The 21584-nt window shown below is 40.0% G+C and overlaps 1 protein-coding gene across 9 annotated transcripts; it reads right to left on the bottom strand.

The window, feature by feature from the left end:
* Positions 1 to 1484: 1484 nt before the first annotated feature.
* Positions 1485 to 17768, bottom strand: rbm15 (RNA binding motif protein 15). 9 transcript variants are annotated; one of them, XM_076268748.1, is made up of 4 exons: positions 11716 to 17768; positions 3217 to 3267; positions 2892 to 2928; positions 1485 to 2637 (listed from the first exon to the last, which is right to left on the bottom strand). In XM_076268748.1, the coding sequence occupies exon 1, from the start codon at positions 17635 to 17637 to the stop codon at positions 15058 to 15060; it is 2580 nt and encodes an 859-aa protein (XP_076124863.1). In that variant the 5' UTR covers positions 17638 to 17768; the 3' UTR covers positions 1485 to 2637; positions 2892 to 2928; positions 3217 to 3267; positions 11716 to 15057. The 9 variants fall into 9 exon arrangements, with proteins under 9 accessions (XP_076124863.1, XP_076124864.1, XP_076124861.1 ...); XM_076268749.1 differs by having other exon boundaries at positions 1485 to 2634; XM_076268746.1 differs by having other exon boundaries at positions 2892 to 3267.
* Positions 17769 to 21584: the final 3816 nt, after the last annotated feature.

The raw sequence follows: 21584 nt of genomic DNA, 5'->3' as shown, positions 1-21584 counted from the left end.
TAAAGTGTATCATTAAGGTACCTTTTTCAATGTCATTACTCTGACATTCGACATTAGTCGACCATAAATTTGGGCAATGGGCACATTGTTAGGGGTTGACACTTTGCATAATATTTCTCCACATTACTTGATCCAAATTCTGTGATTTTTGTTGTATAAATGTTGTACAATTATGTAGTTTCGTATCAAAGTGGAATGGTTGTTTTCATTAGTCAGCGGCGTTAGTTTGAGCACATAATTGACGTTTTGTTTACCGGGAGCCGGAAATCCATAAATAGCGGCGTCCAAAGAATCTTTTGCCGGATAGCATGACGGCGGTGGTGGCCAGGCCACCTGCACCAACTGTCAGTTTCTCAGGATTTTTTCCTGTTCCACTGCTTCCTCTGCCCACCACTGTTTCAAAATAAAAGTTCTCACTACAATAATTCACCATTAAATAATTTAACAATTTAAACTACTCAACTTTTTAATTGTTCCATTTAACTGTCAGTTATCATTGACTATGCCTCCAGCCTACTATATTAAACCACCACCTAACTAGCAACCAACATAGCAACCATTGCAATTATGCATCTATATCAGTTTCCATAGCAACCAACATGATTATACTAGCATACCACTATAGTAACTCATTTATTTCTGATAGTAGCCACCATGGACACCCTAGCAACGACCTCAAGTACCCTAACAACAGCCTGGCAACCATTTTCACAGTTAAAACCTAACAACCAACATAGCAACCAATGAGATTAACCTAGCAACAGCCTAGTAACCACTTCCACAGTTACAACCTATATAGCAACCAATGAGATTAACCTAGCAACCAGCATAGCAACCACAACAACTAACTTAACAACAGCATAGCAATAACCTCAAGAATCCTAGCAACAACCTATCAACCACTTCCACAATGACAACCGAGCAACCAACATAATTACCCAAGCAACCAACATAGCAACCACCATAACTATCCTAGCAACAGCCTAGCGACCATGTCAAATACCCTAGCAACAACCTAGCAAGCAAGCAATGACAACCTAGCAACCAACATAGCAACCAACATGATTACCCTAGCAACCAACCTAGTAACTACTTGAGTTACTATAGCAACCACCACAACTACCGTAGCAACAACTTAGCAACCACTTCCACAATTACAACCTAGCAACCAATATAGCAACCAATTTATTTCATTGTTACTGTAATCTCGGCTTCACTGAAAATGAGGATTACCCTCACTGAATCTCCGACGATAAATAAAGGTTCAATGAATGAATGTACTGTATGTCATCATATAAGGCCTGCCACATGCCATATAAATTTTCATTTGCTAACAGGTTCCTCTGGGTTCACACAGAAGAGCAGAGCAGTGTAACTAGATCAACTGCACCACCCCAATAATTTAACCCAAAGAACACTCATTATTAACTCAGCTCAGTAGGCTACACAGGTTGGTTATACAACAAAGGAAAATCAGAGACATGTCCAAAAATAGAATCATTTATTGAATTCACTTATCGACTGTAGAAGAGAAAAGAAAGGAACATGTAACTGTAAAAAAGAAAGCAACAGGTAAAAACACACTATTATTCACTACTAGAGGTGACAGACAGATTAGTTTCAAGAGCTCACTCAAACAAGTCAACCAACAGTAAGGAGGAAGGCTCACCAAAAATGAGTCTGGCTTCAAAAAGTAAAAGTCCTGCCACATTTTTGTTCCAACCAAATTTACCAAGTTTGCTCAAATAAACATTGACTAATGAATATTACTTACTCAGATCATCATGTTAGAATAATCAAGTTCACAGATTTAACTAGACAGGCATTTGGAGAGAAAAGACCAAATGCCCTCTCTTCCTCAACATTAATGAAAGTGAATTTGTCAAGCTGCCTCAAGTGAGCCACTGCAAAATTGAATGGGTTAGTTTCTGCTCCATGCTACACCTTCCCACCTAGTTTCATAAACATTTCAACCAGAAACAGGTTTTTAGTAATTTATTTATATAATGTCGAATTTCCAACAAATTGTATTTTAATCTGCAAAGTGACAATGCAATCCTAAAATCAATTTGAATAATTTGGGTTAAAAAATAGAAAAAGTATATAAGTATAAGTATATATACTATACTTTTGATCCCGTGAGGGAAATTTGGTCTGCATTTATCATAATCCGTGAATTAGTGAAACACACTGCACACAGTGAACACACAGTGAGGTGAAGCACACACTAATCCCAGCACAGTGAGCTGCCTGCAACAACAGCGGCGCTCAGGGAGCAGTGAGGGGTTAGGTGCCTTGCTCAAGGGCACTTCAGCCGTGGCCTACTGGGTTCGAACCGGTGACCCTCCGGTTACAAGTCCGAAGTGCTAACCAGTAGGCCACGGCTGCCCTAATAATAATAAACATGAATAAGAATAAACATGGATTGAATTGCATTCCATTTTGCCATGGTACTTCAGTCTCAAAATTCAAATGGCAATTCATTTTGCATTTCAATTTTCAATATTCAGTTTCATCATTTAACGCATTGCACTTTGCCACGCTCTTTGTGTTGCAAAATTCAAATGGCCATTCAATCTGCCACTACTCACCAGAGGGTCCTCATGTCATCTCTGATATTCTCACCACCCAAATCTGCTAAATCGAGGTAGGAGGAAACAAGAAAAGAAAATATTACAGCAGAGGTTCTTTAATATATATATATATATATATATATATAAATGTTGGGAAATAATATACAACACCATCCACTATTATTGGCTTCCCTGGTAAAGTAAACTAAAAAATACATAAAAAATAATGAGAAAAAATCCTTTAAGTTTATTCTAAATTGTTTCATCAAGGATAAAATATTTAACTAACAACCAGTTAGTTAATGCCAGAACACTCACCACACACCAGCTTGAGTGAGGGAATCAGCCAGTTACACTTGGGGGATGATTAGGAGGTCAGATGGATTAGATTAGATTCAACTTTATTATCATTGTACAGAGTACAAGTACAGAGACAACGAAATGCAGTTAACGTCTAACCAGAAGTGCAAAAAAGCAGAAAAGTACAATGTGAACAGTATAGACAGGTAGTGCACTGTAACTATTGTAACCACTGTAACTATTATAGTGCAGTGCAGACAAGAGTATACAGTTAAGCAAGAAGCATGGTTTACAGTAAGGATATGTGAAGTGTATTAAAGGGGCCATATCATGCAAAACTCACTTTTTCTGTGCTTTTGTACTTCCATTTGGGTCTCTGATGTTTCTACAAACACTCCAGATGTGAAACAAAACCGTGCATTGAGTTTTTGTGGGTTAGTTGAGAGAGGTTGATGTCAGAAACTATGCGTTTTTGTGAGCTGTCAGAAATCTCCCTTATTGGAAATTTGAATATTACTACCCCAGAACCATATAGTTTAATATGTAATATCAATATATAAATCAGGTTTCTAGGCCAAGTATACTTGCGTATACAAGGAATTTGGTCTCTGCATTTATCCCATCCGTGAATAAGTGAACACACAGTGAGGTGAAGCATACTAACCCGGAACAGTGAGCTGCCTTGCTACAGCGGCACTCGGGGAGCAGTGAGGGCTTAGGTACCTTGCTCAAGGGCACTTCAGCCGTTCCAAGCCCGAAGCCCTAACCAGTAGGCCACGACTGCCCAATATAACACGAGTGGGAGCGGTGTTGGTAAACGATATCCCCACGGCTGTAATTTGGCCATAGCAGAGCCCATTTATGGAGAGCCGGTTCACCCCCTATTAACTCCATTGTACCTGCAATCCCACTAGGGGCGATCGCGAGCAAGTGCAAAAACAATGTAGCTACATGGCTAAATTTATAGTTTTCACATATTTATTGATCACAGATTGCATTTTTGTTTTTAGCAACTTGGACATGGATTATGGCTGAAAAGGGAAATTTACGAATACTCATGTCCTTTACGTCAGTGTTTTTCAACCACTGTGCCGGGGCACACTAGTGTGCCGTGAGAGATCATCAGGTGTGCCGCAGAAAATGACCCAAATGTCACTCACTGGTCCAGAAAAGCAACTGTTGCATCAAAGAATTTATAACCACATGCTCTCATTGATTGTATGATTGCACTTTTTGTGGTATGCAGGCATTGTACAACGGGGGCCCCATATCCAATATTCACAGAATCATCACATATCCAGTTCATAACAACAATTAAATTAGATATAGTCACCTAGAAATGAAACAGAGGGCGCTTGTTTTATTGAGCAGGTCTTGCATAGAAGCCATAATAAGGCCATATCTGTGTATTATTTGAAATTTTAGGCTATGGTATGTTTATTTTTTCTTCACACAGGATGTTAGTGTGCCGTGGGACATTTTAAGTGTCAAAAGTGTGCCGTGGCACAAAAAAGATTGAAAAACACTGCTTTACATTTCTCATTTTGTGAGCAGTTTTTGCCCCTGACACGCTAGCATTCTGCTACTTGGTCAGTGAATAACTGATTGCTGCTGTCATTTCCCACTTGCTGCAGCGTGGTTAGTCAGGTGTTCCTGCAGTAACCATTAATAATTCAGGCATTAAAACTTGTTATTTCAGATACTTAAACAATGAAGAAAATAACCGTGCATGAAATCTGTAAAGTAATGAAAGATTAGGGAATTTCGAACCGTATGTCGGGCGGCTAACATTTACGTTAGCGAGGCAAATATTCTTGCCAACATTAGGTCTATGTTATGTACAGTACATATTCTTAGACAACATTTTAATTAATATTACACACATGTTCACTTCCGGAGTGTATGGTGGAGTGTTGGGTTTGAGTGTAATATTTTACTAGGTGAATGTTCAACATCTAGGTAACTCTTTGGAAACACGTAGCTCTCAAGGTTATCTTGGCGTGCTATTAAACCCAATAGGAAACCCACAAGAATGCTAGCTCGCTTTGTATGTTAAGCTAAATGATAAGCCTGGACAGACGCAAAGTGCCTAAATCAGGCTGACTGCCGTAAAGTGGTTTGCTCTGTGTCACGTGACATACAAATTTTGGAAGGGATTTTTACAGATTAGCAATAATTCCTAAAAAAATGATTTGTCAACTGATTGCATAGTCAATTTCTCCTGAACCGCATGAATGTGTAAATGTGTTGCAAGGCATAAAACGTCCTCACTTTAGATGAGCTCACAAAATATCATTAACTAACCACTTGTAACTGAGTTAATCATGAATTATAGTATTAAGAAGTGGTTTATAAAATATGTATCCTCACTCTATCTAATCATTAGTGCATGTGTATATAACAACTGTTAGATAATGGAAATATTACTTCATCAAAAACATATTATTGCATCATTTATTAAAGGTTGTATCAGCGATTTGAGGCCCAAAAAAGGCCCAAACATAAATGATCACATTCATCTAATCTTTCCTAACGATCCGCTAGCTGCCTGCCCCATAAGCAGGCCATCAAAAAAACACGTCTCTGTAAGCAGCCTTGGCTCCAAGGTCTGTACACAAAAACAATTGCTACCAACAAGGGTTGGCAACCCCTCAAAGGCAAAATAAAGTCAAAAGAGGAGACCCAAGGTCTAACAAGAACCAAAAAAACAGGACCGGAGCACACAACGCTTTAAGTGATATTTATTAGCCAAGTGCAAACCGACTAACATTTCGACGCCCATGCGTCTTCTTCAGAGTCAAACAGGGTCAGTCAGGGTTTGACTCTGAAGAAGACATCTATACTGCTATTTTGTTTACTAGTTTTGCTGCCGTACCGTTGAGGACAGGCCTAATATGGGAAAATGACTGCAATTAAATGCTGCTTATACCCTTACAGAAATGTCAGGTTTCTAGTGAACAGTTCCCGTAAATTTGCAACAAGGTCATATTTAGGTTTCTGGCTAACAGTTGTGGTTAACTTTTGGCCATGTTGCAGCAAATTTGCAGTCATAATGTCATATGCAAATTAGGTTTGTCACCAGAAGTTCACTGGAAGTTTCCCATTATTGGCGTGGTGTGGTGGCAAATCACTGGCTAACACATTTGCCAGTAGTGGCAAACTTCTCATTGTTGCCTCTAGTGGCCAACACTGGCAAACTTCTGACAATATTTTCTAGTGAACTCATTTGATTCCCGCAAATCACCTACAAGTTTGCTGCACATCTGCTGCAAACATTTAATTTTTGTAAGGGTATTAATTGTTGTCCCCATCACTTTTCGCAAATTCAAGAGTAATGTTATCGGTTATTGTATTGTTATCGGCCACAACCAACATATAAATATTGGTTTTCATTATCGACCCTAATATTCCATATCAGTGAACAAACACCAAGCGTTGAACTTTTACAGCACTGGCTGTAGGCTAAGTTAAAAGATGGGTACACATATGGACGTTTAAAAGCTTTTCAAAAGTGCATGTGTTTGTTGTGTCGGGGGGTTCCCTAGGAGTTTTTTGAAATTCTGTCTACTTAACACACCAGTTTAACACAGTTTGGGAGGGACAGAAATAGCCTACAGAACAAGCTGGCTCATGTGACTTGAACATGGCTACCTTATGCATTATCATTACACTACATGGAGACATATCTCACATTAACAATGGAGAAAACATAACATAGACTATTATATGTGCGAATGGGTTAGCACAAACTTAGCTGTTGGTGAACGGAGATGCAGATCACTAATTCATTTCTTTGCGCCACAGCCCATGTTCTGCGTTCACTCCAATGAGACAAGTGAAATACATGTTTTAAAGCCGTTTAATTTCCAGGCTAATTGCTACTATATTTACCTGCTATGCCTTCTGTTTTCATGGACAGTTACAGGAATCCACGTCATTCGTTTATCATTGCTTCAATCCTACCCACGTTATCTCCAGAGTTTGTACACTGCAAAAAATGAATTCTAACCAAGTGTTATTGATCTTATATTAAGATTAAAAAATCTATTTGGTATTGTTTTTAGTATGAAAAGACTTACCTAGCGCCCTCTCAAAAGCTCATTTTGACTTAATTTAAGAAGACTTCAACTTATTTTAAGGAGTCTTATCAAGACAAATTTGCTCAACGCACTGGCAGACAAATTTGCTTGTTTTTAGGACAAATTTGCTTAACGCACTGGCAGACAAATTTTTTATATTAAGTCAAATGATTTCACAAGAAAGCGTTAGGTAAGTCTCTTTATACTGAAAACAATACCAACTAGTTTTTTTTATCTTGATATAAGATTAATAACACTTGGTTAAATTTTGTTAGATAAGCAGTTTTTGCAGTGTATGTCAGTCAGTTTCAGCCTCTCCTCTAGCTCCTCTACACACGTTGGGATTTATTAGGCTACATTTTGTTACATTTTGTTACACTTTAGAATAGGAGAAGACAAAGGGGGCCTCTGCATGGATGTAATTGTAGAGCAGTAGCCTACGATGTGCTCAATTATTTAGGCTAGCTCCAGAGTAGGCTAATGACACTGCGAATACGGACACGCCGTTTATTATTATTGATTATCATTATTATTATTAGGAGGCCCCTCATTGGTCGAGGGCCCTGGGCTGAAGCCCAGGTAAGCCCCTGCATTAAGGCGCCAGTGACCCAGGGCCAACCGTAATTTAATCCGACCTGAACAAAATCGCGTCCTGAGCTGGCTATTAACGTGCCTTTTAGGCTCTCAAAAGTGTAGCTTAAAGCCTACACATGGACACAAATTGCATGCTTAAATAGCCTAAGAACTTTTTTTAAAAACTGTTTTGTTAAACTATTCAACCATAACACTTGCCATCACGCATGCACCTCTTCCTCTCCCTCTCGTGCACTCACACACACCATGGCAAAGCATCCTCTTTGTGACAGGTCCCTTAACAAGCACATAGCCCATTGTGCAGGCCTACTCTATGAAAATAATTGCTATCACTCAGCACTTGGATTAACATGATACACAGGATTTACACTTGCAAAGTGTATAGCCTTTACTATCTACCCCCCTTTTTGACAACTGACATATCGGTTTTACATATCGGTTATCGGCCTCCTGTTTTGGTAATAATTGATATCGGCCCTGAAAAAAACATATCGGTCGATCCCTAGTACATATCCTTTATTGTTCTTGTTTGTTATTTACTTGTTGTTGTATGCTTGTAAACTCAGGGCATTGCTGTAAAAGAACTGTCAGTGAACTGCCAGTGTAAATGTGAGTCAGTGAAATGTGTGTAAAGGTGCGTAAGTCAAAAAAAGTGCATAACTAAGTGCTTTTCAACCTGTGCAAATTCTCCCCTCATTTACGCACGATAGAGGGAGTTGCGCATTTTGGGAGGAGCAACCCAAAAATCTGGGCGTTTCTTATGTATACAACTCTTGCTCACATTCTGCCACTGGCTTAAGCACCTTTTCAGCTATACGCGCTCCCGAGGGCTGTATTAACACTTTTTGAGTGCCAAAAACATAACATTGCGTTTTTTGTTCCCATACGTTGAGTGCCAAAAATGCAATATTGCGTTTTTAGCTTTTTTTAATTACGAAAATAGACACTCCAACACACCTTATGTGCGTTTTGGGAACTCTATGTTGAATAGAACTGAAATAGATGACGATCGAAAACTCATGAAAACGCACAATCTGGACATTTTATCTGGACATTTTATCATAACTCGGCTTTTGATGGTTGCCGTTGAGCCATATACTTGCTTATTCTACAATTGTTCTCGCACTATTTGGAATTTATTCAGACAGTGGGTTATACATATTCTCTTTTGGTACTTACTACTAATTAGTAAGTAGAGATCAAGGCTTACTAGGTCATTATTAAGATTATATCATGAATGAAGGCCTAATTCGTCAAAAACAAGACATTTGTGAATACTCGCCTAACAAATTATTAATGTTGCCTAACACATGCCTTACAAGTCACTAATACAGGCATTAATTAGGTATGTATTAGTGGCTAACATGTGAACCTTAAAATAAAATGTTACCGAAAAAACTATATTTATCTTACTTATCTTAAAGTCCTTTGACCCAGAAATGTAAGTGTCAGAAGAGTAACAGGCTCAAATATTTCATAAAAATCTCCATCTCCATTTCTAGAAAAAGCCACTAGCCACTGTTTAGCTTGGGATTTCTCAGGAACAGAGGCATGTAGAAATAAACGGTTTGTACTCACTGAGAGCTTAAAGTCTCACCTTTCTATGTGTCCATAGCTACAACATAGAATACACTGTGGCTCTACAAAAATTGTCAACAATTATTAAGATTGCTGGCACTCTGGGCCAAAGCTTCCGAAAACAGCGCAGCATTCAAAGTGTTAAGGTCAAACACCACTACAAGGTGAAACAGCATATTGCTCGATGACAGCAGTAGGTCTAGTTCTAAATACATGTAGGTTACACAGAACGTTAGAAAATGAACATTACAGTATCAAATTTGGTGCTTAATATGGTGATATGATACGGCTTCATGTTTTTCTCCATTACAGTATCACATGGTGGCATATTTTCCGACATTACCTTATCCATGAGGCTACATTATTAAATAGGAAAAACCCTGTTATAATCACCCCCTTTGGAAATTGGAGCTTACCGACCGTGCATCTTCAGTTTTAACTTGACGTGAAGTCATAATCCCATAGCCTATTTCGTTCATATCTGTCCATTTCTTTCCAACTTGACCAAAGTCCTCCATACATTTGCACAGATGCTGGCACTATTGTCGAGCAGCATCGTTTATATTCTCCTGTCTCTGATTGCTATGGAGGCTGGTATTGTTATGCCAGTCTCTCTACTGTATTCGAAACCAGAATCCCAAAAATAGCAACAACAGCAACAAATCACTTCCTCTGTCTCTCCTGAACAAAATGTAAACAGCACTTTTGGCGCAGGTGCAAGTTCTGGGGCATACTGTGATGTCGGCTGCCTAAACTCAGTTTTTCTCAGTTTACATGCAAATGTGCAAACAAAGTTTTCCAAAATCTCCACTCTGGCCGGAGCTTTTAGAAAGTTTCATTTTCAGAGGCAGTTTAGCAGTATTTTAATATAGGTCTCTCTCCCTCTCTCTGTGCGCATGAGATTCGGCTAGATAACACTGGCTTTCAGAGCTAGATCAAATGAATGAGTTGTTGATTAATAGTTTAATGTTATTGCATTCATTGTTTTAATTGTACAATACAGCGCTATTCACCATTAATAATAGTTCATATTTTAATGTGCTATCATATCAAATTCAAGAGGTACGTGGCAAGTCAGGCCCATGGAATGTTAATATGTCGGACACACAAAATTTATTTGATTTATACTGGCCCATTTTTGTTATGGTCATGGTTTCCAAAATAAAATGCATGGTGAGAGACGCATCACATCGTTAAACAGCTACAGTGCAACCGGAAAGTATTCAGACCCATTCAAGTTTTCCACATTTTGTTATATTTCAGACTCATCTTGAAATGGATTCAATTAGTTTTTTTTCTCATCAATCTACACACAACACTCTGCAAAAAATCAGGTGTTTGGATCAGGTGTCCATACACCATCAACTGTGAGACCGTATAAAGAGATGTCTACCTCTCCTAATAATGGGCAACTAATTAATTTAGGCACAGGTGGACTCTAATCAAGTTGTAGAAGCATCTCAAAGACCAAACAAAGGGTCTGAATACTTATGTAAATTGAATATTTCAGACTTTTATTTTTATAAATTTACAAAACACTCCAAACACCTGATTTTGTGTGTATTGTGTGTAGATTGATGAGAGAGAAAATGAACTGAATATATTAAGATGAGCCTGAAACATAACAAAATGTAGAAAACTTGAAAGGGTCTGAATACTTTCCGGTTGCACTGTGCCTGTTACCTATTCCTAGCTGTTACCTGGCAGCTATTCCTAGAATACAATCTTAGAGGGCACTGGTAATTGAAATCATGGCTACTTTATTGGTTTTATTCTGCTCCTCAGAATTACACACCATACTGTGTCTCGGCAGCTTGCTGTCGTGTAAGAAGCCCTTAATGAAAAATAATAACGTTAGTACTTTTTTTCATACATTTGTTTAAAATGTTGTAATTCTTTTTGGTATTTAATACATTATTTGGTACAGTAGTATACTGATGTTAAGTCATCAATCAAGCACATCAAGTCACTGCCAATATATTGCTAAACTGATGTTTTCAAACATAATTTTAATTGAAAGGTCTTTATGCCACAAGCATATGTCACAATATAAGTATTCTAAGTCACCATAGTTGTAGTTCTTTAAGTAGTTTCATATTTGTTGAAGGGATATTAGGGTCTGGTCATGTGGTGTGCGTTCATAGGTTTTTATGGATTAACTGTTAAAAGGTTGCGGTATGCAAATGTGTTAAGTGGGGCCCTATGCAGGTGCTCCAAAAGTTGTATTGGTCTACATAATTATCTGCTCATAACTAGTAGTTACAATTCAAAAAGAAAAAAACATCAAAGGGAACTATTGTGTGCAGGAGCAGTGACTCATCCAATCCAATTAAAATCCATGTGTAGAATCAAGAACATTGACACTGTAGCAAATTAACATAATTTTCTGCTTTAAAAAAACACAAATGTTTGTGAATGCATATGCTTACCTATGATAAACAAGTAGCCCAGGGACATTGAAGTATGACCACATGTGTTAAGGCATAATCATATGCAGAAATAGACAATCAATTAATATATAACCTCTACTCCTACTAGCTTTTTTACACCCCTGTGAAACTGTCTGCATGTCTGTATCATTCCGGTCTTACCTTTTCACATTTTTAGATACTGATTTCAGTAGAGGTGCATGTTTCTGAGACTGCCTTCAAGCTGTACAAACCAGAAAGATAGATACAATCATCTTAGGGTAATGGGTTGATCGCTCTTTCTGCTTTCAAAATATAACATAGCAGTCAATCCATGTGGACTGTCTATTATGCAAAAATAGTATGAATATTAAAAAGACTATGAACACATTCATATCACAATTTGTCAATTGGCAAGGAACCTACTAAATTACAAATGTGTTCACTGTGTGGTCCTCTGCACATCTACATTCACTTTTCATGCTAACAGTACCACCTCTACCTGAAAATATAAATGCGTTTTGAGCTAGGGTGTTTTCCATACATTTACACACATCCTCTGCTAAGCCAGCAGAACAATGTAGATTGATCACTTTACCTGCATCAAGGGGATCACTGGTTCTGTTATAGAAGCAATCAGCATCCTCTTGTTTGGAGGTCAAGATTAAGCTTGAGATCAGAACACTCACGACAACTGGATTTGAGTCAGTGGGGGCATCCAGGAAGAGAAACCAGTAAGCTCAGGTGAAGGACATTTTCTATAGGCTCCTGAACATCACTGACCCAAATGCTGAGGTTCCTGCTTCTCCTGAAATCACAGTGTATGCGTTTTTAAATATAAACGCTGCAAAAGGCTGGTGTGGCTCCTTCAAATGCAGGATCCCTGTTGATGTTCTGAGTACAAAATACTACTGGAAGTTTCCACAATTAATGTACATCATTAACAGTGGGAATCTCTGCATCGGCTGAAAAAATGCCCCTTTCCTTTTATGCTCAGCCTTCCTAACAAAACTTCCTCCAGGCTGCAATGCAATGAGCCAATCTGCTAATAAATTCATGAATTGACAAATCACAGCTGATCCTTGTTTTCTGAGTGCAGAAATGAGTAACCTTGAAAGGTCACTCTCTCTTGTTCTGTGAAGGCACTGAAGGTTGCTTTGTGACAGTGTCGGAGGGGGCAGTGGACAATGATCTGAAATGTAGCTGTGTTAACAAAGCGCCACCAGGGTGATCCTGAACTCCGACGACTTGGGCCAGAGCCGGAGACAAACCTGAGGGCAGCCAACACATCTGCAATGTTGACTGTATGCATCTGCGCCAAACATGTTCAACTCACAACTCACAATGCCTTCATAATGTGCAGGTCAAACAGAACAGCCTGCTACCCCTCCACAGGAAGACAGTGACTTCCCTCTTCCTGGAAGAAGCAACAAGTAGAGCAGCAATGTCATGCAACAAGGGTCAAAACATATAAGTTTGGGGTGTTTTCCCCCCTCTCCTTTTCTGTCTGTGCTGTATGAGTATATATCCTTTCTGTCTCACGACAGAAATGAGAGGCCTTGGCAAAACAAAACAGAAAAGGTCAAAACGGCCGTCTTCAACTCACTTCCAAGGCAGAAACAAACGGATTTTCCATCGAAAGAGAAACAATTTATTGACACTGAGACAAAATCAAGCAAGTGCCAGATGCACGGTTTTTCTTTGTGTGTGATTGTTGTGAACAGCTACTTCTTTAGTTGCATGTGCAAAGATGGTTTCCACTTTTCTCCAGATATCAGCTGTACAGTAAAGAGCACAATGCAAACTTCCATTTAAAATATGGGCAAGGTCATAACAAAGCAATTACACAACTTAAAGAGCAGTCCGTTCAGTTAGATGCACAAAGCAATGCTCATCATCTGAGAATCATGGATTTTTTTTTTATCTTTTATGCACACGAGTGTCCATGGCTGAGGGTTTTTCAATACACTCAGAAGAGATATTAACTGTCCATACAAGTACACTTTTTTAAGAAACAAAAGATCAGCAAAAACAGACATATGACAGCTGTTTACATAACTAGGAAATGACTGCATTGAAAAAAAAAATAGGTGGCCAAGTCTTTTACCTTTAATAAAGACTGAAATGAACCCAATTAAAACCCCAGTGTAATCAAAGTTGAACTAGAGCACATGTATATCATTTGTTCACTCTCCATTTCAAAAGGAGAATTTGATAAAATCAAGGGACCTTCTTTAATAGGCCTAAAAGACTGTATATCTGTAAATGGTAATGTAAACTGGTGCTCCCCGCTTTGACTTTGTCTTGAAATATTAGTCAATTTCACATGATCCTATTTGATGAAATATTTGTTTAAAAGTATCAAGCAGACATTTAAAAGAAATACAACAGAAACACATTACAAAGAAGCTACTTGGGAAAAGACAGTATCTTCAGAAAACCAATGCCATTTCTTACACAGGCAACTTTCTTCCAAGTAACCCATTTACAATTATCTAATCTTATCTTTACAAATTGAATTACTTTACCCAGTAAAACCTAGTCATAAACACCACTTTATTTCTACCATCTGGAGTGACAATCTTTTTGAACATGTTAGTTGAAGGAAGCTTCTGATGTATTCTAAGATCTCCCTCTCTCTCTCTCACTAATTACACAAAGGCCATTTTCAATCCTGACCAGAGCGCAATAATAAATTCCCATTCAATATCTGATGTCAAAGAGGGCCTTGTGTTGAAAAATAAAATCTTAGCCTAACTCTTTTAATTTAAACAAACTAATGAACCAACATTTTCATAAATATACCAGTCCCTGTCACATGTCTATTTGCAAAAATTGAAGACTGAGGGTCAATTACATATGCCATCTCATTAAATTGTTTTAAAATTAAGAATGTATTATAAAACAATAAACCACTGAGCTTTTCCCCCCTCTTTCTGTCCTCTGTAATCTATACCTATGTCAGGTTCTGAATGTGATGATGTGGCAACATACATTCTGTCTGCAAATGACTGCAATAATCAGAAACAAAAAAAAAATATGTATTTCAAAACAAGACAACAGAACTCAGTAAAAGCAGAAATCACATAACAATTACTATGAGCATATCAGGTAGATCAATTAGTAGAGTGTGCATTGACTGATGTAGACAACAATGATGTTTAGTCTGAGGGTAAATCTAAACTTAACTGTGTAATAGCCATATAGTGTTACACTGTGTCAGGGAAAACGATGTATCACATTATTCTGAAGTACCATCATCATCAAACTATTACAATTCTTTCAATTCCATTTGCTTTAAGAGTGAATCTTACAAAAATTTAGACTACCATGCATATTGACAACCAGAATAATTTCTGAGGCATTAGACTGCTGAAAACACAATGTTACAATGTTGTTGTTTTTTCTCCAGTGACAGACACTGCAAAATAACCTTTGACTTTCAAGACTATATTCTATAACACAGCGGCACTCTATACATTACAGGCCATTTACAGGTCATTTACTTTCCTTGAATGTTACTTTTTATGATGCTCCTCGGACAATGATCATTACCAGATAATCTTCATCGGTTTTGGCGAGGGCTTTAGCTGCGGTGTCAAGAAACTGCTGGGAGAACTCACAAGGGGGAAAGGCGTGCAGAACTCCTGCGTTGTCCTTGTCTCTGCTGCCCCCAACAGGGAGGCTGATGACCCCAGCAGCCTGTTTCTGCTTAAGGTAGGACACCAGGTTCTTCAATGGCCGTTCTGTTGAGCTGCCTGTGTCACAGGGGCCCTCCTCTGAGCTTCCAGGCACAGCAAGTAGTACTGAATATCCACTGGGTCCTGCCACCTTTATGCGTCGTGCCACCTCATCCAGTTTGGGCTGGTCCAGACGAAGGCGCTGTGTGATCTTCAGCTGGCACACCTGACCACCAGTACTGCCATCCACTAGCAGCCTGCTAGAGACGCCCAGGTCACCCTCCAAAAGGTGCATACTTGTGGGAAAGCTACTGTTCTTGAGCTGCAGCATGCCCTGCCACGCTAGTGACAGTTTGTGGCCACCAGATCCTTGCTTGGACTGGGCTGTGGCCCTGGAGGAAGAAGAGGAAGTGGAAGAGGGGTGCTCTGTACGCTCCTCTCGTTTGCCGGGGCTCTTGGTAGAGTCACTAGCTTTGCGCTTGCGCTCCCTTTCGGTAGCAGACGTGTCAACAGGGCTTAGTGTCCGCAGTCGTTTCTCACTATGCGCACATTCCAAACTTCCACGCCTGTCACGTCCTGCAGGAGAAGGCCGGTCTGAGCGTGACAGCCTCTCTGAATCGCTGTAGCGTCCACCATCCCTGCCACTGCTGCCACCTGGGCTGCGCTCCACAGACACACCATGACGACGACCTCGGAGGCGCTCGCTGCTGTCAGGTGAACGCTCCAAATGACGGCCATCCTCAAGAAGACGCCGCTTCCTGGCCTGGTCCCGGTTTTGCAGCTCCCGCTCCAGTGACCATGCATCTCGAGGACGCCGCTCCCGTTCCAAGTGCTCCAGTGGTTCAAAAGGTGCACCCCGAGCGCGGTCACGCACTGCTGGCCCTGGCCACTCAGCAGCAGCGGGGTACAATGGAGTCTCACGGAAACGAAGTGCAGGTGGTGGAGTCCTCTCCCTCACCCGCAGAGCATCAGGACCAGCACGGTGCACAAAAGATTCTGCCACCAGGTCATAATGTGGTGGAAGTGGCAGTGGCTGTAGATACTGCTGCTGGTAGCGATGTTCTGTATCAGCAAAGTCCACCCTTAGACGACGGTCAGGGCCCCCAAGAGGGAAGCCACGCATATGAGAACAGGCAGCCTGGGCAGCGTCCAGGCTCTCATACTGAATATAGGCCCAAGCATCACCTTTCCTATAGTCTATGGTCCTGATGGTACCAAAGCGGTCAAACTCCCTGGCCAGAGCAGCCAGGGGTACCCAAGGGCCTAAACCCCCAACCCAGAGTCTGGTAGTAGGAGTGGCCTTGCCATAGCCAATCTTAATAGGGTTCCTGCCCACCACCTTGGCAGACATACTAATTTTGGCACGGTGAGCCATGTCAAGGTTCTCAAATTTGAGAAATCCATAAGTACTGCTCTGTCCACGTGTTGGGCGCTTGATGTCCACCTCAGTGATGACCCCAAACCTGTCAAAAGCCCGTCTCAGGTCACTCTCAGTCACTGTTATATCAAGGTTACCAAGAAACAATGTCCTGTTGGCCCTCTGGTCGTCCTCTGGGGAAACTATGTCCTCCTCTCGAAAAGCAGCAACCTCTGGGATAAAAGGAGGTCTAGTCCTGGCATCATATAAAGAAAACTCCCTTTCCCTTTCTAAGTCTCTGGGAAGAGGTGGGGGTGGTGGAGGTGGGAGACGACCCAGGGCAAGCTGCTGTAGCCTGTAGTCTCTATACCCCAGTCCTGTGGGTGACAGAGGTCTCTGCGTATGCAAATGTCTATGGCCAGCAGCTGCTGAATATGTGTCTTTATCTATAGGCGATCGGCTCCGTCGTCTGTTCATGTATACAGCTTCGATCTTCAGTGGCCTGTCATGCAGAACCAATTTGCCGCGGGCGTGTTTTGCTGCCTTAGCGTCATCGGGCCTTCTGAAATTGACAAACGCCACACGCTCGTCGTTTACTCGACTTATTTTAATGCTCACGTCACCAAATTTTTTAAATTCGAGAAATAAGCCGTCTTCTATTTCTTCGTCACTCAACTGGGAACCGAGGTCGCTTATTTTCAAAGTCTTGTACTCACTTTCATTACTCGGGAGAGCCCTGGTCTCTCCGCGAGAGTTGATCCGTGTAGTGGCATCTAAAGCGAGGCCGCTGTGGTTCTTGCTGCTACTAACAGCCGCAGTAATATTAGCATAGCTGTGGTTAGTTCCAGTACGACTTGAAACGTGCCCATCTATCTCCCGGCTTTCACGTTTGTCGCCGAGTAAAGTCCTTCTTGTAGAACTACTCCCTTTCATCGAATTATTACCGTTGTTGCTGCCAGACACCGAAAGCGTTCCCATTTTCTTACATGATGGGTGGCTTCCTCTGTCTCGAGATTCATCCAGAAGACGCGACCGCTTTTTGACTGGAGAACGTTCTTTACCTTTCATTTTGTATACCACTTAAAATATATTGCAGTGATGATGGTGCTCTCTGCTATATTTATGTTTACGTACTGAATTGACGAGCAACGACTGTTTATCGCTTCATTACTGCCTTTCTAGCTGCACGCCATTTTGAAACTATTCTCAGCCCCGCCCGCGTTTGCAGTGTGAGCAGTGGCTGAAACTCTGACGAAGCTGGCCATTGGTGATATGATACGCCATTCAATACGGGGAACTGCCTACGTAATACGCGAATCGGAAATCCACAACCGGACGCGATATCCTCTTCTGAAAGACAAAATGGTTGCCTGGTCGCTAGTTTAGTTTCCCACACCATCGTAACTTTTGCGTAGGCAATGGTTAGGCATGGAAGCGCGTAGGCTACGTATGTGCTTCATAGAAAAAATATTGAAGAAAATAATCTTGACTGTTTTCCACAACAAACAACCATGCGTATTTGAAATGAATGTGGTCTCGTGGATATGTACCATTAAACTCAGCTAAAATGATTCTCTAATGGTAAAAAAATGTTAAGAGGAAGATAAGGCTAAGCAGGCGTTTGCATAAATGAATGTTGAGAACAGGAAGTTTATTCATGGAGGAGGCTAAGGCTATACCCGCTGGTGTTAAGGGCTTGTAACGTTCCCAGAATGTTCGGACGGTGTGGAGTTCTTTAAAGACAGGGAGACTTTCAGGGAAGGAACGTTCGGGACGTCCAGTGAATGAGAGGAGCATTAATACGATCCCTGTAGCAAATATAGTTCATCTTTGCTTGTAGTTTGGCAGAACGTATTATGACATTAGAGCAACCTTTATGGGACCAACCCATAAAGTTATTTTATGGACTTAAACATACGTTCTAGTCAGTTAGTGTAACTGAATAGACAAGGCCTCAAGATTCAGATATAGCCTACACTACCAGTCAAAAGTTTGGAGACACTTAGAAATTTCCATTCCACTCCATTATAGACAGAATACCAGCTGAGACCATTTGCATTATTTTTGTCCTCAGTTTTGTCCTTTGGCAACAGTTTTCAGATTACATTATGTGCTTGCAGAAGGGTTCTCGACTGTTGTAGAATGAAACGTCAGATCTTTAATGCAATCTACATTACCCATTATCAGCAACCATTCATCCAATGTCGCAAAGGCACATTCTGTTAACTAATCTGATGTCATTTTAAAAGGCTAACTGAAAAAAACATTGGAGAACCCTTTTGCAATTAATAATCTGAAAACTGCCGCCCTTAGTAAAAAAACAATGCAAATGATCTCAGCTGGTGTTCTGTCTATAATGGAGTGGAATGGAAATTTCAAAGTGTCTCCAAACTTTTGACTGGTAGTGTAGGCCTAGCAAAACTTTTAATAATAATAATCAGGGCATGAAATTGGCACCCGCCCACACGCCAAATGCGGGTAACTTTTGTGATTGGCGGGTGAAACTGTCAATGTACCTGCCACGTTGGCGGGTAGCCAATAAGACAACACAACACTGAGCAAGGAGATGCACTGTCCAGATTGCCGTTTGTAGGCTATGGCTCGGAGAAAGCGAGATCAAACCCATTTGCAGGGGTGGGTAGTAGCCTAACAAGTTACATTTTTTTTTCGAGGAACGGCAAACGACTTTCCTTTTTCAAAACGGTAGCCTACTTTTACTCTTACTCAAGTACATTTTTGAGCCAATAATCTACTCTTTTACTCCGCTACATTTCAATTGCCTTACATTACGAGTACAAGTTTATTATTGGAGAAAGTATCTCGAAGAGGGAAAAGCGCACCTCTCCCTTGGAGAAAAGAAACAGGGCTTCAGAACAGAATTAGCCCACGATTATAAAAGTAATGCCTGGCCTAGCTAACAGCTCAGTTAACACAATGACGTACAGTTGCTGCATCTTCTGGTGAGGCTGCCAGAGTAGCAACGAGACTAGAGGTAGGCTATGACATGACACGGAAACTTTCACGTATATTCATTTCTGGCCAGCATCGTTCAACAATCACATTGGACAAGGAAAGTAGGCCTACAACTTAATTTACAAGCAAATCAAATGCACTGGAAATCGAGCATACAATTTAGAAAAAGCCTAGCATTCATTTATGTAGCCTCAATGTTGCAGGACATGACATGAGACGGTCGGCTGAGAAAACAGATAGCCTGCCCAGACAGTCGCTCTGCCCGAGTGGATATGCCTAGGCTATTATAGCCTAAATATAGGTCTACCCATAATATAGCCATTGTTTTTAGCTTACATTGTCTGTATGGTGGAGTTATAACCAGACTTTAAGCAATGCAAAGCAGAAGAATCAGCTGCAATGTATTGGAAGACTGCTTTTCAATCCATAGCCACGTAATGCTTATTCTGGCTATGACAAAGTATATATAAATATAAATATAAAATATATTTGAATTGGGCTTTTAAAATATGTTTGACTATATGATTAGCCTACAGAGGAGGAGAAAAGCAAATAGGCATAAAGGATACTTTTGTATCCCTTTAAAGGTCCATCAAAAATATAAAAATGTAGGCCTACAAAAAAGTAACTTGTTAGGCCTACTTGAGTAGTTTATTAACAAAGTACTTTTTTACTTTTACTTGAGTACTGTAATGTGTATTCTGTACAAGTTCAAGAACCATTCTTATGCATTTTCTGAGTCGTTCACCTTTATTTTGGGCACAAAATAATTTTGGCTGGTAAAAAACCACTGTGGCAGGTGGATTTCAAAATTCAAAAAACTTCAGGCCCTGATAATAATAATAAAAAAACATAATTCGAGACATTTTCAATACATATTTTACTGACTTACTGATGTCAGTGTAGCCCAAGACAACACGCAGTTGATTATTCATGAAACATAGGCTAAACTTATGCAGATAAATGCACAATTTAAGGGACACTGTACCAGAAACGTACATTTTCACTTAAAAAAGTGTATTATTCTTATTTTATCACCTAGAGAGAAGAAATACCCTTTTCTGATTGGCTGGTGGGTGGCTATTCTGAATAATGGGACACCTATGAAGTACATCTGTTAAAAAAGTTTAATCACTGTTCCATATCAATGCTTATGCTTAACTAGCAACCGTAGTAGGATGATGGTTGAGATGGTTTTGTGATATGCAGTGCAACAATTGACAAGTTATCCTTAAAACTCTTTTCAGCCTACCCACCGGGCATACAGTAAGTCCCTGGACCACACTTGGGGTCACGGGCTTAGCAGAGTCCTGATGGGCCCCCATGTTCCTAAATAAATAAATAAATAAATAATATTAATGATCGGATCGGGCCTCTGTACAGATGAATCTGTAGGCCTAGATCTTAAAAGGGTAATTAGAGAAGCCTGATAATTTGTGACTTTATTAGATATTTCGTGTTTATTCAGCAAAATATTTAAATTAATTGCATCACCACTAGGGCTGGGATAAACGATTATTTTTTAAACGATTAATCTAGCGATTATTTTTTCGATGCATCGATTAATCTAACGATTCATTTTTTCAGTCCGATTCGATTTCGATTCGATTATCGATTATCTCCTCATTCATTGGCTAATAGCAACTTATACATGTTTATTTACATATCTGAATGAATTAAACATGAATTCTTTAACATTACAATATATGTTTATTGCTCTTAAGATTCCAAAATAAAAGACTATACAAGTGCAAAGTAATGCATTCTTAGTCAGAGGTAGCATTCAATAAAGTTCAGTAGTGTATAGGTCTAATTGAGTGCCTGTCACTTTAAGACGTCTTGCAATTAACATTAACAGTTAAAAGGCTGCTGATGTGTTTATGCAATTCATAACGTACTTAGTTCAAATAACGGTTCGTACTTCCTTGGGACAAGCACTTTTGAGTCTTGGAAAACACCTTTCCATTTACATCGGGATTTTGCAAACATTCAGAGTCAATAAAATGAGCCCTGCATGAGTAACGAAATACAAGCAGCTGTAA

Source organism: Alosa pseudoharengus, unplaced genomic scaffold (genome assembly GCF_046254945.1).
Source record: "Alosa pseudoharengus isolate Yale_2024_CS ecotype anadromous, Long Island Sound unplaced genomic scaffold, YU_APseudo_1.1 YU_APseudo_1.1_scf_5, whole genome shotgun sequence".
Taxonomy (NCBI): Eukaryota; Metazoa; Chordata; class Actinopteri; order Clupeiformes; family Clupeidae; genus Alosa; species Alosa pseudoharengus.
Note: the sequence above shows the minus strand (reverse complement) of the source record. Positions and strands in the feature narration are given on the sequence as shown.